We start from the raw sequence: 17299 nt of genomic DNA, 5'->3' as shown, positions 1-17299 counted from the left end.
TCCCAGATGTGGATGAGTGTGTGACCGGGACACATAACTGCTCCGGTTCTGAGACTTGCTTCAATGTCCAGGGAGGATACAAGTGCCTGCTGTTCGAATGTCCCAAGAATTACCGCAAAGCGATAGAGACGTAAGTAAAATCCATCATATCCGGCGGATTTTAGCTGATACATAGGATCGTAATAGACACATGTGATTGATTGTTGCTGTACGGAAACTCACATGAAAGGCGATGGATGCTGACAGGGAAGGGGCCAAGTCAAAGTATTTTTTTAACTCAGTACTTCTTTTCCGAGAGTATGTGCAACCAATCAAATCATGAGAAGCAGCGGCGGGAGAAGAGTGTGTTGGTTTTGTATGGGGCAGTGACCTGTCCACTTATTTGGTTATGTTAGTGATTACCGGGCTAAATGTGAACAGGGACTGTGTTACTGGGTGAGAATGGTGGGGGGAAAGCAGCACAGAGCATTTTTGGAAATTAGTGAGTTAATCTTGTGGGAGGCAGCAGCACAGAGTATTTCAGGAGAGAATTATGCTGATGTTATAGGAGGCAGTGATCTGTCCGTTCCTATAGATACTATATGTAAATGAGGACTGGACTATACTATATAGATGGTGATGGCATGTGACATAGCTAACCACCGGCCCATCTGTTTTATACTGACTGATTAAACCTTGGGGAAAAAAAACATGAAAAATTCAAATTTTTCACATTTTTTTTTTAATTTTTTCCCATAGAGTGTATACTTAGCTCTGCCTAAAACTTCCAACAGACACAGTAAATCCTTCCCGCCACCTTATAACAGGGGTCTTCAATTCCTCCCATTACTTTTCCAGAAGAGAATAGGAATCACTGCTGCAGATTTTAGCTCGGGGACTACATGTCCCAGGATGCCTTGTCCAGGCCGCACCGAGTGACATTAGAAGCCAAAGCTACGTAACTAATACCAAAAATTGCCATCAGGACGCTGGAGAGGGCAGATGTAGGAGTGCGGCACAGGAGAGGCTGCAGGCAGCGCAGCAGTGGGCAATCGCCAGCTGACTGCCGGGAGCAGCACATCTGACCCCACAATGTTACCTTATTGGGGTTTGCTGGTATCTGTAGTCCAAATGCCCATTCCTATTCCCCTGGTTCTTTAATTCTTGTGTTAGACGCCTCACTTGCGTATATAGAGTATATCCTATAGGTGCTTCACTTCCGTTTCTCCAGGCTAAGTGCCACGCCAAGCCATCTCTCCGGAATATTTTTTAACACCTAACTCGACTGGAAAATCTACAAAAAAATAAATCAAATGGAAAATAAAAAAAGATATACATATATATTATACTGTATATATATATATATATATATATATATATATATATATATATATATATATATATATATATATATATATCATGATTTTGAATGTAAATCTGAAAAAATAAATTAATAATATTAAAACGAAAGGGAAAAAAATATTTATATACAACACCTAACTGGCAAATCTGAAAAAAGATAAGAAAAAATATCTGACGATTCTAAAGAAAAATAAACAAATGATAATTAAAAAGAAAAAATATTTTTTTTTTCTTTATTTTTTCTTTTTCGTTTTAATATCTTTTTTCAGATTTACATTCAATATATATATATATGTATGTATATATAAATAAATCTGGCAAATCTGAAAAAGAAAGAGAAAAAATAAATAGACAAGAATATATACTGTACATATATAGATATATGTGTGTGTATATATATAAATATATATATATGTGTGTATATATATGTGTGTATGTTCAGCATATGTGTGTATGTATATATATATATATTATATATATATATATATATATATATATATATATATATATATGCAGATGATTCTCACAAAATTAGAATATCATCAAAAAGTTAATTTATTTCAGTTCTTCAATACAAAAAATGAAACTCATATATTATATAGAGTCATTACAAATACAGAAAGGTAGGAGACAAAAGTAATTTATTACAAGTGTTTATTTCTGTTAATGTTGATGATTATGGCTTACAGCCAACGAAAACCCAAAAGTAATTATCTCAGTAAATTAAAATACTTTATAACACCGGCTTGAGAAAATGATTGTAAAATCCGAAATGTTGGCCTACTGAAATGTATGTTCAGTAAATGCACTCAGTACTTGGTCGGGCTCCTTGTGCATCAATTAGTGCATCAATGCGGTGTGGCATGGAGGCGATCAGCCTGTGGCGCTGCTGAGGGGTTATGGAAGCCCAGGTTGCTTTGATAGCAGCCTTCAGCTCGTCTGCATTGTTGGGTCTGGCGTCTCTCATCTTCATCTTGACAATACTCCATAGATTCTATATAGGTCTAAGGTCAGGAGAGTTTGCTGCCAATCAAGCCCAGTGATACTGTTGTTTTTACACCAGGTATTGGTACTTTTGGCTGTGTGGACAGGGGCCAAGTCCTGCTGGAGAATGACATTTCCATCTCCAAAAGGCTTGTTGGTAGAGGAAAGCATGAAGTGCTCTAAAATGTCCTGGTAGACGGCTGCGCTGACTTTGGTCTTGATAAAACACAGTGGACCTACACCAGCAGATGACATGGCTCCCCAAACCATCACTGATTGTGGAGACTTCACACTAGACCTTGGAAATCAAGGTCCCAGAGTCTGGAGGAAGAGTGGAGAGGCCACAATCCAAGCTGCTGGAGGTCTAGTGTGAAGTTTCCACAATCATGGATGTTTTGGGGAGCCATGTCATCTATGGGATATTGTCAAGAGGAAGATGAGAGACACCAGACCCAACAATGCGGACGAGCTGAAGGCTGCTATCAAAGCAACCTGGGCTTCCATAACCCCTCATCAGCGCCACAGGCTGATCGCCTCCATGCCACGCCGCATCGATGCAGTAATTGATGCAAAAGGAGCCCCGACCAAGTATTGAGTGCATTTACTGAACATATATTTCAGGAGGACAACATTTCAGATTTTAAAATCATTTTTTCAAGCTGGTGTTATAAAGTGTTCTAATTTACTGAGATAATGACTTTTGGGCTTTCATTGGCTGTAAGCCGTAATCATCAACATTAACAGAAATAAACACTGGAAATAGATCACTCTGTGTGTAATGACTCTATATAATATATGAGGTTCACACTTTGTATTGAAGAGCTGAAATAAATTAACTTTTTGATGATATTCTAATTTTGTGAGATGCACCTGTATATATGTATAAATATATATATATATATATATATATATATATATATATATATATATATTTATTATATTTTTTGATGTTTCCTTTTCAATTCTTGCAATAGTTTTTCTTACTTTCATATTTTCCTGTGGAGTTAGGTGCTATATATATACAGTGTGTATATATATATATATATATATATATATATATATATATATATATATATATAATCCCACAGTGGTGAGTGTGAGGTCACTTCTCTCCAGCCAGATCTCTGATCACTACTGCAGACTGTGGATGCCATAAGTGTCCTACATTTTGGGGGGATTGTCTAAATTTTTCCAAAAATTCGGACACATTTGGGCATGTCCCGGTCTGAAGAGGGGCTGGGATTTTGTCCCCCCCCCTCCACCTCTCCATAGGTCGGAGGACATTTGCAGGGCTCGGGGACGTTTCTTGTGAATCCTCTTGATTCTTTTGATTCGTTTCCTGTCTTCTACTCCATTCACATCCAAAGCTTCAGCTTCCGTTTAGCCCATCCGCTACATGCCCTCGAGCCTCTCCGCTGCCTCACTGTCTGTATAGCGCTTAGGAGTTAGTAGCTTTGTGATTGCAGCTCTGGATGTGAGTAGAGAGTTAGAATGTTTTTTGGAGTTTTTTTTTTTTTGGGGGGGGACGACATGTGACCTGTAAAATAAGTGTAGAACCAGTATTCCGATGGCTTGAGCTGCTTTATTCTAGGCCCCCTGATGGGTGGTCTCTTCTGCTCCGCTGCCCCGCTCGCTTCGCCCACACTAACTCTTCTCTTCTCTTGTCTCTCACTTTTCTTGCAGCCGCTGCGAGCGCTTGCCTTGTTTTGACAATGAGTGCCAGAGCCAACCCCTGAGAATTACCTATCACCACCTCTCCTTCCCCACCAACGTCCCCGTCCCCACCGACATTTTCCGCATGGGCCCCTCTCATGCTCTTCCTGGCGATAACATTCAGCTCTCCATAACCAGCGGAAACGAGAAGGGTTATTTCGTCACCAAAAACGTGAACTCGCACAGCGGCCTTGTGGCCGTCCAGCAGCCAATCACAGAGCCCCAGGACTTCCTCCTAATTATCCAGATGGATCTCATTCGACATGGGACCTTGAACACGTTTATAGCCAAACTGCACGTCTTTGTCACGGCGGAGCTTTGAAGCGTTCTGCGCTCCGCGCCTCGTCCTCATTATTATTTTTTTTATTATTATTTTAATTCGTTTTTTTTTCCACTTTTCCAGATTCAATAAAGTTGACTTTGTTGCATGCGGTTGTTGGTCTGGTTGGAAAAAAGGCAAAGATCTTTCCTTAGAACTTTGCTTTTTTGTGTGTTGACCCTGTGAATTGTAAAAAAGAAAATAAAGTACAGTTCCTCTGTTGAACCTCCTGCAAATGTAAAAAATTAAGGGATAAAGGGGTGTCACTATTCCCATATATATATATGAGCAGGGCGTTCCCCTTCGAATTACGAATTGTACAGTTCCTCTGTTATTCCTTCTGGAAATATACAGTAGTTTGCATATGTACTATCCGCACTGTCCACAGTGTCGGTGTGTTGGGACACCACCTTTATTAAGAAGAAAAATTGTAACACCCAACTTTTCAGCTTTTTCCTGGAGAAATAAAAGAGGAACATCAGAGATGGTATTCATTACCATATTTTATTAGAAATAAAAGTTTTTTTTACAAAAAAAAGTTGTTTTAATGAGGAGGACCTATATTGTGTAATACCTCATTTCTCCTGTGGGGGCGCTGCTGGGAAATTGAAAACTAGAATTCTGAAACAACGTGCGCTCTGTGACTCTGTGATATATATTTTTTCCCACTTTTTCTCAGATTCAATAAAGTTGCATGAGGTTGTTGGTTTGTGATGGGAAGATGCGACATATCATAATTTCTTCATTTTCATGCACACGGAGGATCTGTCCTCTTTCCTGACATAGCTGTTATATTGAAGGTGTTTAAATCCCCCCTTTAGATCACCCCGGCTCCTCCGACCTGCCCTGAATAAGCCACTTTTGGGTGGGGTTTACATGAATCTGCGCCCCCCCCCCATGACACCCAGGTATCCCTGAGCCTCTGGGACAGTTGATAACTATGGGGGTAGGAAAAGTTACATGACCACCTACATGCATGTCAACTGTCCTGAATTTGCTGGGATTTTCCCACATTTTCAGAAGGGATCGCTGCTTCCAATAGGTGGCGCTAGAATTCTAGTCCTCTTCCTCTCTGAAAATACAATTTGCATATTTAATTTCCCAGAGGAGCATGCATGGCCTATAAGTCTCCTCACTCTGACATGCCAGGTTTGGCATGTCATTCTCCACAAGGAGAAATGTTAACCCTTAGACTCCAGTCCAGAGCCTCTCACTGCGCCAAATCAGATCTTATTCTTTGCACTGATGAGGGGGCAACACCCCTAAACACCGTGCTGAAAACTGAGATTCTGGTTTGGTTTTTATCCCAAGTCATATGGCAAGGCTCGATAAAGGGTCAGTAGTAACTTTTAGGATCACTGCTTCCAATAGGTGGCGCTAGCGTTTTAGTCCTCCTCCTCCTTAGGCAATTTGCATATTTAATTTGCTAGAGGAGCATTGCATGGCCTATAAGTCTCCTCACTCTGACATGTCAGGCTTGGCATGTCAATCTCCGCAAGGAGAAACGTTAGCACTTAGATCTCACAAAGAGCCCAGAATTCAGGGCCAACCCTGGCCTAAAAGTGGTGGGGTTTGCATAAACTCTGCCCCAAAAGTGTGTGGTCCATGGGGTCGGAGCATTCCCAAGAAGGTCCCGGATTTTTTGGTCGACCTTAGTGTCCCTTTTCCTCCAACACTACTGTTGGTATCTATGCACCTGTAGAGGAATAATGGCCATTTTGATCATCAACTACATTTCCAAAAAATAGGGATGACATAAATAAGTCATTCTTTAGCAATGTGAGGATGTTTCAAGGGTCTATATATGAGAGAGAAGGGACATACTCCGGGGTCGTCCACAGTATATATTGTAAAATGTCTGTTACTTGAGGGAGGCTGCAGGCCCACCATGTATAATGGAGGCCTAGGGGTCTAGTGCTGCCTGTCAGGGAGACCTATGGGAGCCCTATGTCCAAACTGGTGCATGGCAAAGTGTAGTAGTCACCCATAACAACCAATCAGGTCACTACTTTCATTTTCCAAAGGGCCTCGGAATAGTGAGGGCTGGGATCGTATTTTGTTGCTATGGGTGACGGCTCATAGATGTAAGACTATGGGTTCCCACCAGTGAGACATCCAATATAGACCTCGTTACTCAGTTTTCTGAGTGGAGTATATAGAAAATGAGAGAGGCACTGACTGTGGCTGTCATTATTACAAGAAACTGACTGTGGCTGACATTATTATGGGGCACTGACTGTGGCTGTCATTAGCATGGGGAACTGACTGTGGCTGTCATTATTCTGGGGAACTGACTGTGGCTGTCATTGTTATGGGGAACTGACTGTGGCTGTCATTATTATGGGGAACTGACTGTCGCTGTCATTATGTGGCACTGGCTGTGGCTGTCATTATTATGGGGCACTGACTGTGGCTGTCATTATGTGGCACTGGCTGTGGCTGTCATTATTATGGGGCACTGACTGTGGCTGTCATTATGTGGCACTGGCTGTGGCTGTCATTATTATGGGGCACTGACTGTGGCTGTCATTATGAGGCACTGGCTGTGGCTGTCATTATTATGGGGCACTGACTGTGGCTGTCATTATGTGGCACTGGCTGGTCTGTCATTATTATGGGGAACTGACTATGGCTGTCATTGTTATGGGGCAATTACTGTGGCTGACAATGTTATGGGGCACTGACTGTGACTGGCATTATTCTGGGGCACTGACTGTAGCTGTCATTATTATGGGGCACTTACTGGGGCTGTCAATGTTATGGGGCACTGACTGGGGCTGCCATTATTATGGGGCACTGACTGGCTGTCATTGTTATGGGGCACTGACTGTGGCTGTCATTGTTATGGGGCACTGACTGTAGCTGTTATTATGGGGTACTTACTGTAGCTGTTATTGTGGGGCACTGACTGTGGCTGCCATTGTTATGGGGCACTGACTGTGGCTGTTATTATGGGGCACTTACTGTAGCTGTTATTATGGGGCACTGACTGTGGCTGCTATTGTTATGGGGCACTTACTGTGGCTGACAATGTTATGGAGCACTGACTGTGGCTTTCATTATTATGGGGCACTGACTGTGGCTGCCATTGTTATGGGGCACTGACTGTGGCTGTTATTATGGGGCACTTACTGTAGCTGTTATTATGGGGCACTGACTGTGGCTGCCATTGTTATGGGGCACTGACTGTGGCTGTCATTGTTATGAGGCACTGACTATGTCTGTCATTATTATGGGGCACTGACTGAGGCTGTCAATGTTATGTGGCACTGACTGTGGTTGTCATTGGTATGGGGCTCTGACTGTGGCTGACAATGTTATGGGGCACTGACTGGGGATGTCATTGTTATGGGGTACTGAGTAGGGCTGTCATTGTTATGGGGCACTGACTGGATGTAATTGTTATTTGGCACTGACTGCGGCTGTCATTAATATGGGCACTGACTGCGGCTGTCATTATTATGGGGCACTGACTGCAGCTGTCACTATTATGGGGCACTTACTGTAGCTGTTATTATGGGGCACTGACTGGGGCTGTCAATATTATGGGGCACTGACTGTGGCTGTCATTATCATGGGGCACTGACTGTAGCTGTCATTATTATGGAGCACTAACTGGGGCTGTCAATGTTATGGGGGCACTGACTGGGGCTGTCAATGTTACGGGGCACTGACTGTGACTGTCATTATTATGGGGCACTGACTGTAGCTGTCATTATTATGGGGCACTGATGGGGGCTGTCAATGTTATGGGGGCACTGACAATGGCCACGCCATGTTTTCGAACATGTTTATAACTATAATATGGGCCCTGCTTGACATTTTCTTCTGCTTCCACATTCTAGATATGAGAGATCAGACAACAGCCGCTGTATTAAATCCTGCAAACCGACCGACTTCAGCTGCATAACAGATCCCGTGCACTCCATATCCAACACTGTCCTTTCTCTGCCCACTTCTCGGGAATTCAGTCGCCCAGAAGGTGAGCTCGCTGAATTGTGTTGTGCATCAGTACATTTATAGGAGAAATTCTACGGGCCTCACTTGACCGGGCAACGGGCCAGTAGCAGTAGTGATGTCATAGGCCTCTTTCACACGTCCATGTTTCCAGTACGTGTAGTGACAGTTTACACACGTACCGGAGACAATGACACACGTAGACCCTTTCAAATGAATGAGTCTGTACACATGTCAGTATGTTTCCATGGACTGTGTGCCCCACATGTAGCCATGTCCATTTTTTACAGTCAGCACGAGTCGCAAAACGTCCCGCACATGGAGAACACGCATTGATCTCATTCGTGTGACACACACCGGCACCAGGGAAGAAGCGCTACAGTAAGTGCTGTTCCCCGGCACCGGGTGCTGAAGATGGCTTTCATCATTCTCCCCTGCTCGCGACGATCGCTGAACAATGACAGCAGGTGGGGGCTTTTGGGATTATTACTCCCATCAACCTACACCTGCTGCTACTAATAACAGTAACAGCAAGAACAGATGATGGGCGTATTCCTCACCCGCCGCCTGCGCTAGAACAAAATAAATGAATGAAAAACCTGGTGTGGGTTCCCCTGTATATTTGATAACAAGCCAGGCAAAACTCACAGCTGGGGGCTGCAACTTTTAGCTGTCAGCTTCAGCAAGACTGGTTATCAAAAATAGAGGGGTCCCCACGCTGATTTTTTAAATTATTTAAATAAATAATTTAAAAAAACCGACGTGGGGTCCCACTTCATTTTTGACAACCAGCCTTGCTAAAGCTGACAGCTGAGGGCTGGTATTTTCAGGCTGGTAAGGGACAATTGATATAGGCCCCCCAGCCTAAAAATAGCAGCCCGCAGCTGCCCAGAAAAGGCACATCTATTAGATACGCCAACTCTGGCTCTTTGCCCGGCTCTTGCCACTTGCCCTGTAGCGGTGGGAAAATTACCACATCAGAGACAACCAGATAAAGGTTCCTGTGTGAGAAACTGTCAAGCAGTAACTGAGTGAGTAGGGTACAAGTATGCATGACCTATTACAGGGTACCGTACCACTACCAAGAATGGTGACCATAAGAAGTTATCATGACCAGCAATGTGGCTGTGTGCTGTGCTGCACTATGAAGGAGACAAAGAGATTGTGTTTGTATGAAGGAAGTGCTGCTGAAGTGATTGCCAGCAGTCTGTCACAAGAATATGTGTAGTTCTCAGAACCAGAACAGATAATAAAATGAATGTTTTTTTGCAGCCAACCAGACGTCAGCTAATGATACACCTTGGCCAGAATCAGCACACATTACATTACTTAGGGGGGGTTGCCAACAGAGGGCACCAATCGACCCAAGGCTGGATCTCAGTGCAGTTCTCTTTCACATTTCCTTCTTATAACATACCTAACCTGTTGTCTCTCCGCAGAGATTATCTTCCTCCGCGCCGTGACTCCTGCATATTCACCTGGCCCTCAGCCTGACATTATATTTCATATCACAGAGGGAAATGTAAGAGACTCTTTTGATATCCAAAAACGTTATATGGATGGAAACATAGTCGGTAAGTACTATTTCCCTTCCACCAAGATGATCAACGGGCATTTCCTACAAAAATCTAGATAAACCACAATTAAGGGCACGGTCATGATCAAATTATTGTCACCGATTTGGCTTCTCTAACTTCTGGTAGTCAGCTACAGTGGCCACTACTGGTGAAATGTAGTATTACACATGATTTTTTTTTAGCTGTCAGGCTGATAAAATGCCACTCAGCCACTTCTTAGTTATCTGAGACCTAGAACAGATGAATGGAGCAGGAGGACCAATTTTAAATTTTAGGGGGTCATTCATCCCCCACTCCCCACCACCATGTCAGCTTATACAGATGTGACGTCTGTAAATTTGTGGTATGGAAAATATATAGTACGTAGTACCTAATTCTAGATCGTGGAGGCATGTCTACCTAGTAAAAGCAATCTTTGGTCCAATTAGATTAAGGAACATTCTCTATCATTAATTGACACCATGTACAGTGCTGTAGGAGTGAGGGGACCACACCCAGGATCTGGGACAAGTGCGTAACAGGAGTGACCATACTGTAGGTGAAGAGTGTGCCGCTATGGGGATTAGTGCCTGAGGTATGAGATTGATGAAGTTGCTGAGATGACCAGAGTGAGATCGATCCGTAGGTGGACTGAAAAAGGAAGAAACTCCTGAAGAAGAGTGTGAGCAAAACGCTGGATGCCGGATGAAGCCCTGAATTGTGTGTTTGGCCACTGCCTATTCCAAGAACTGAAAATACCTTAAGTTATGCTCATGATTGTGCCTCATATCAAGTAAAGATACCACTGTCCAAACACTGTCTCATGTTGGCATTACGGCACCCCGAGAGCCGAATCCTTAGCCTAGGCCATCCTGTAAATTATACTGAGGTTGCTGCTTGCCATGCCAGTGTGTTGCACCTCTTATACTGGTATCAGTACTTCCTTGAGGCCACGTTCCCAATTCTATGCTACACCACTTTATGCTCCTTCTTCCTGTGCAGCCTGTTACCTGCCCCCTGAATGTGAGATTGGTCTTTGTCTTGTCATGATCTCATGTCCCACATAAGAAATCTTTTGAAAGCACTGCTTCCTTAGGAGATGTCTGGAGGTTCTTGGTAACCCTAGGAACTTTTATATCTCTTCCAAAAATTCTCCCAGAAGATCCAGGCAAGTATTATTTAAATAGGGGAAATAAATAATACTGCCACTTTCTGCTAAATAATAGTACCGTAACATACTCACATGATGCTACAAAATAGTGCAAAAATAATCCCCAATGTAGAAGTTCCTAAATGATACCATGGGAAGATGGTGGCATCTTCATAGCTTCCAAGACTCTTCAGTGTCTTGTAATAAGCTTATAATTTACGATGAGGACTTATATCATCCTACATGGTGTGACAACATCTTACTCTTTGCTCAAAAAGCCATACGGCTATCATAACCAACATTAGAGTAGCCCACACAGGGGGAAACATTTGTTTGTACCCGAGGCCTTCATAAATACAATTACTAATTGACACGGAGGTTAAAGTTCATGTTTTGGCTACCAGAGGATGGAAAAATGTCCTTTCTTCTTAGCCAAAGTAACGTCTCAGCCCTTTTAAGTAGCGCAAGTGTTGACAGCTCCCAGGTTAAGAAATGTCTGAGATCCTTATCAGGACCTAAAAGACAATGAAGGACTCAATACATACTTCTGTATGACTTCATGGACTGTAAATCACCCTGAATCCTCCACCACTGAGGACTATAAAAGTCCAGTGATCCTTCTAGTAATCACAATAACGTAAAAAAAGAAATAATGCCAAAAAAAAGCATATTCTATCAAGATGGAATGTAGAACAACTATACAAAGACCGGTGGGGGGCACTAAAGCTTCCATGCTGCTATGAGGATACTTTTATAGAATCCCAGACAACCCCTTTAAATTGATGGGCAATACTAGGGATAGGACATCAATTTTCATGAAAGTCCTCTTTAAATGAGTAGCGACATTAGGACCAACTGTTTTTGAAATAGAGCCAAAATGACAATCAGCCACACAGTTGAGCCTTCGTTGGATGAAAGTAATGTCACTATTTTGCCAGGAGACTCTAATGATCCAAACCGAAAGCAGGGCAAGATTTTTAGTAAACTTGCCCTGAAGTGTCAGTTTTGGTGGTGGTACCTAAATTTCCCAATTTTGGGTTTTAAATATTTGGTATCTATCCTATTCAAATGTGAAGAAGACAAAGAAATTGTGTAGGTGTGAAGGAAGTGCTGCTGAGGTGTTTGCCAGCACACCGGTCGCAAGTCTGGGAAAAGTTTCATCAGTGTTAAAGCCTGTCTATGTAAACAAACTTTATACCTCTGTTTAAAGGGGTTGTCTGGAACTTTTATATTGATGGACAATCCTTAGGTGGGATTGCTACATTCGGCACCCCAGCCGATCAGCTGTTCCCTATGTCAGCAGGGGCCGAATGTACTGAGCTTTGGAGCTACCTTCTATTAATTTGCAGCTCTGCAACTCAGCACATACATCCACCACTGGCACCGGGAACAGCTGATCTCCACGGTAGCACCCCCAACGATCACAATACTTAGGATAGGCCATCAATATAAAAATCCCAGATAATCCCGTTAAACAGACGTGGAAAGTTGAGTTACAGAGAGGAGCTAGCACTGATGACACTTTGCTCAGACTTAAGACCAGTCTGCTGGCAAACACCTCAGCAGCATTTCCTTCACATCTACACAATTTCCTTCTTCAAATTTACATAAACCCCTTTAAGCCTTTAACACAAGAGCAAGGAGGGTCCACCACAGCAGAAGAAGCTCCCCACCCTGACACATAAAGGGAGTGTTCTTAGCAGGAGGCCCTTGTCTATGATGTCCATATAGAAAGGGCTTGTATAGTAAGACAACCTGATTAAAGGGACAGATCCACTTATTGTGGGTGCCAGTTAATGCGCTCCTTCTCTCAATTAACCACTCAGAAAATCCAAAAGAGGCCCCATGAGAATCCAATAAAAAAGGACTCTATACATGGCTCACATGATCTCAACATATTTTTTTATGGAACTCCCCTTTAAATTTACTTATTAGTGACTTGTAAGTGTATAGCTGCTGACACATTTATCACGCTGTCCCTGGAAAGCTACAGAGAAGTCTCTGGCCACAGTGCCGAGCCTCCGATGGAAGCCGGGCCAGATGTTTGATCCCAGAAGCATTAATGCCAGACATTGTTAAACCTTGTTTAAGTTTGAGTGATTCCAGATAGCTGCATTTTTGTCAGTTTAAAGAACTTTGGTTTTCCCCGGTTGCCAAAGCAGACGAATTCTGAATCCATTTTACACACGCCAAACCCTAAAGATACGTATACGCCTCTGAGGTTAGTACTACTCCTTATTGGGATCATAATGCTTGTCCCAGGCCCAAACCTCACTTCAATTTCAGCTCTAACTTCTGTATGTCCAGTGTGTTGCCGGTGAACTTAACAATGTCTGCTTGGGTTTTGGCCTCAAGCTTCAAATTCACTGAGGTTTTCAATAAATTGTGTCATGTATACAAGAAATATACCCAACTGTCAAATATATAGACTAATTGACCCTCACTGATGACTCAGCTATTCTTTTCTTTATGGCTTCCTACATTTTTCAAGTGAATTTCCATTCTTGAAAGCCTTTTTGTTTTTTTATTGTTTTTATCAATTCATCTAATATGTCAAGGAACAGTCTCTATTTTGTTCGTTTGTAAATTGCCATCCATTCATTTTCAGTGGACAACTCTGCCAGAACTATAGGTGCTGGAACTTACTTGCTTTCACTACCTAGCATGCATTGATTATGCTATTGTCCAATGGCTTGTTTGCCCTGAACTAAAAGTTTTCATTTCTGTTCTGCCTGTATGCAGTTTAAAAGAAAAAAAAATAGGAGCAGAGAAACATAGATCCACCCCACTTCCTGTAGCAAGACAAAGACATGCCTCCACTTCCTGTAGAGATAGAGAGATCCACTTCCACTTCCTGTAGCAAGACAAAGACATGTCCCCACTTCCTTTAGAGAGACAAACTCCCATCCCAACTTTGTGCTGAAACAAAGAGCCCCCTCCCCTTCCTGTAGAGAGGCAAAGCAATGCCTCCACGTCATGTAGAGACAAAGACCAATCCCCGCTTTGCAGAAACAAAGACCTGCCCACACTTCCTGTAGAAAGAGAAACATTCATCCCCCTTTGGGTGGAAAGAAAGACCAGTCCCCCACTTCCTGTAAAGAGAAATAGACCCACCTCTACTTCCTGAAGGAAGACACAGACATGCCCTCATTTCCTGTAGAGAAACAGAGATTCACCCTCACTTCCTGTAGCAAGACAAAGGCCAGCCCACCCTTCCTGTAAAGAGACATAGACCCACTTCCACTTCCTGAAGGAAGACAAAGACATGTTCCCACTTCCTGTAGAGACACAACAATTGGAACCCAATTCCTGTAGTAATACAAAAACACGCCCCCCACTTCCTGTATAAAGACAAACACCCGTAACCAGTTTATGTGAAAACAAAGCACCACCTCCACTTACTGTAGAGAGACAAATACCAGTCCACCCTTCCTGTAGAGAGACAAAGACCCATCCCCAGTTTGGGCAGAAACAAAGACCATCCTCACTTCCTGTAGAGAGACAAAAACCTGCCCCCACTTCCTGTAGAGAGACACTCACCTCCACTTTCTGTAGCAAGACAAAGACATGCAACCACTTCCTGTAAAGAGACAAAGACCAGCCCCATTTCTTGTAGAGTGACAAAGACCTGCCCCCACTTCCTGTAGAGAGACAAAGACCCACCCCCACTTCATGTAGAGACAAAGACCCACCCCCACTTCCTGTAGAGAGACATAGACTCACCTCCACTTCCTGTAGCAAGACCAAGACATGCAGCCACTTCCTGTAAAGAGACAAAGACCCGCCCCATTTCTTGTAAAGTGACAAAGACCTGCCCCCACTTTTTGTAGAGACAAAGACCCACCCCTATTTCATGTAGAGACAAAGATCCACCCCCACTTCATGTAGAGACAAAGATCCACCCCCACTTCATGTAGAGACAAAGATCCACCCCCACTTCATGTAAAGACAAAGATCCACCCCCACTTCATGTAGAGACAAAGATCCACCCCCACTTCCTGTAGAGAGACATAGACTCACCTCCACTTCCTGTAGCAAGACAAAGACATGCAGCCACTTCCTGTGAAGAGAAAAAGAACCGCCCCATTTCTTGTAGAGCGACAAAGACCTGCCTCCACTTCCTGTAGAGAGACAAAGACCCACCCCCACTTCCTGTACAGAGATATACACTCGCTTCCACTTCCTGTAGCAAGTCAAAAACACACAGCCATTTCCTGTAAAGAGACAAAGACATGCAGCCATTTCCTGTAAAGAGACAAAGACAAGCAGCCATTTCCTGTAAAGAAACTAAGACCAGTGTACCCTTACTGTAGAGAGACAAAGACACACCCACCTTTCCTGTAGAAAAACAAAGTCCCATCCCCAGTTTGAGCAGAAATAAAGACCCATCCCCCTTCATTTGAAAAGAAAGACCAGCCTCCACTTCCCGATGAGACACCACATAGACCCATCTCCACTTCCTGAAGGAAGACAAAGACACGCCCCCCACTTCCTGTAGAGAGACAAAGACCCTCCTCCACTTTCTATATTCTTTTTGACAGCTCTGATATACCGTAATGAGCCATATTTATTGTTGTAGAAAAGTGAAGTGTTCCTTTATTTAATCTTTGGAGTCTTTATTTTTACATTTAGAGTACAATATATACCGTACTGTCGCCCTCTGCTCCAAATCAATTGCTTTACAACTGGACCCCCCATTAATGTCAACTGGGCAGTGGAAAATGTTTGAAGAAGTCACCACATTCTAATGGCTCTCGCTAAATCATCTCATTAGCATGAGGACTACTAGTTCCTCCAGACATTATCAGAACTTGAACCTGGTGAGTGTGGAGTTTAGCCAGACCCTGTTAATTTGGCGTTTAGGATATCTCCAATTAAGAAGAACATTATTTTTGGCCTACAATTCTAGAATCCTAGAATGACAGGGTTGGCTATGTTCTAATGACCAAACCCTCAACTACAAGGAAAAGTAGACCTCGGGTCAAAGATTCTAGTATCCTTTGACTTTAATTTTAAAAAATCTGTTCAGAGAGAGTAATGGAACATTCTCCCAAGTTAATGTTTCCTCAGCCTCAACAGGTCCATTCGGAAAATACCCTGAAAATCTGCCTATAAATTTTTCAAGGACACATTTTCTCCGAGAACAGAACTTCTTCACTCACCAGCTTTTTTTTTCCCTCTCTTTACACAGGTGTTGTTCGTCAAGTTAAACCCATCGTAGGTCCATTCCATACGGTCCTGAAGCTGGAGATGAGTTACGTCATGGGTGGAGTTGTGTCCCACAAGAACATTGTCAACGTCAACATATTTGTATCAGAATTCTGGTTCTAAGTGATATCAGAATCTTCTCCTTCCACCAGTAATCATATAATTCCTCACCTGTCTTGTAAATCCTAACATTGTGACTCTAAATATGTTCTACCTTCCGGCCTCTTGCACCAGGGGTCCATAGGGTCCTTCAAACCTTTTCTTTTGCCTCTCTCCTCACACGTACAAAGATCAGCATCACTACCAAAACAGTTGATCCTCGTAATCATAAAATAAACCTACAAAAATTAGCGTGTACAACATCCCTACCAAAACAATTGATCGTCGTAAGTATAATACGAGCTTTATTTTTTACGTTTTGGTCAAATAATGGGCCTAATTTTTTTAGTTTTACAAATTTTTGGTACAACCTACCGTAACTAACCAAAACTTCTAAACCGGTGTGAATCTGGTTCGCTATTGTACAAGGTCAACATATGAAAATGACCCCCTTATATCATGGCCAAAACTCGTTGGAGGGAATTTAAAAAAAAACCCTAATGCTTGGAAAAATGTAAGCGTTGCCCCCATGGGATGTCTGCTAGTCATTTTTAGCTGGCAGAAGGACAGCTACGACATGATTGGCTGACATTGGTAACACCAAAATTTGTACTAGTTTTTCTAACCCTCTAGAGTGGGTAGAGTGGACAGCAGGTGCGCCGGAGACCTGGATCCTAGGGGGCGCCAAAAAGCCATTTTGGTTCCTAATAATAGGCCAATGCCTGTTATAGTTGGCCGACACTGTTGGAGATTGTGCAGTGAGGGGTCAAGTTACATCACCGCTCCCCTATTTTGGATCTTTGTTAAGATTGTGCAGTGAGGGGTCAAGTTACATCACCGCTCCCCTATTTTGGATCTTTGTTAAGATTGTGCAGTGAGGGGCCAAGTTACATCACCGCTCCCCTATTTTGGATCTTTGTTAAGATTGTGCAGTGAGGGGTCAAGTTACATCACCGCTCCCCTATTTTGGAG

At 42.9% G+C, this 17299-nt stretch overlaps 1 protein-coding gene across 2 annotated transcripts in view; it reads left to right on the top strand.

Annotated features, from left to right (window-relative positions):
- Positions 1–16810, top strand: part of FBLN1 (fibulin 1) — a 59896-nt gene extending 43086 nt beyond the window's left edge. Inside the window, exons 14-17 of one of the 2 annotated variants that reach the window (XM_069763310.1) lie at positions 7–130; positions 8203–8339; positions 9754–9888; positions 16212–16810. In XM_069763310.1, the coding sequence (XP_069619411.1) occupies positions 7–130; positions 8203–8339; positions 9754–9888; positions 16212–16351 (536 nt within the window). In that variant the 3' untranslated portion in view covers positions 16352–16810. Of the gene's footprint in view, positions 1–6; positions 131–4008; positions 5078–8202; positions 8340–9753; positions 9889–16211 lie in introns of those variants that run through there. The other variant, XM_069763312.1, reaches the window with a different exon arrangement.
- Positions 16811–17299: the final 489 nt, after the last annotated feature.

Source organism: Ranitomeya imitator, chromosome 4, assembly GCF_032444005.1.
Source record: "Ranitomeya imitator isolate aRanImi1 chromosome 4, aRanImi1.pri, whole genome shotgun sequence".
Classification (NCBI taxonomy): domain Eukaryota; kingdom Metazoa; phylum Chordata; class Amphibia; order Anura; family Dendrobatidae; genus Ranitomeya; species Ranitomeya imitator.
This window is presented reverse-complemented; position numbering and strand designations above follow the sequence as displayed.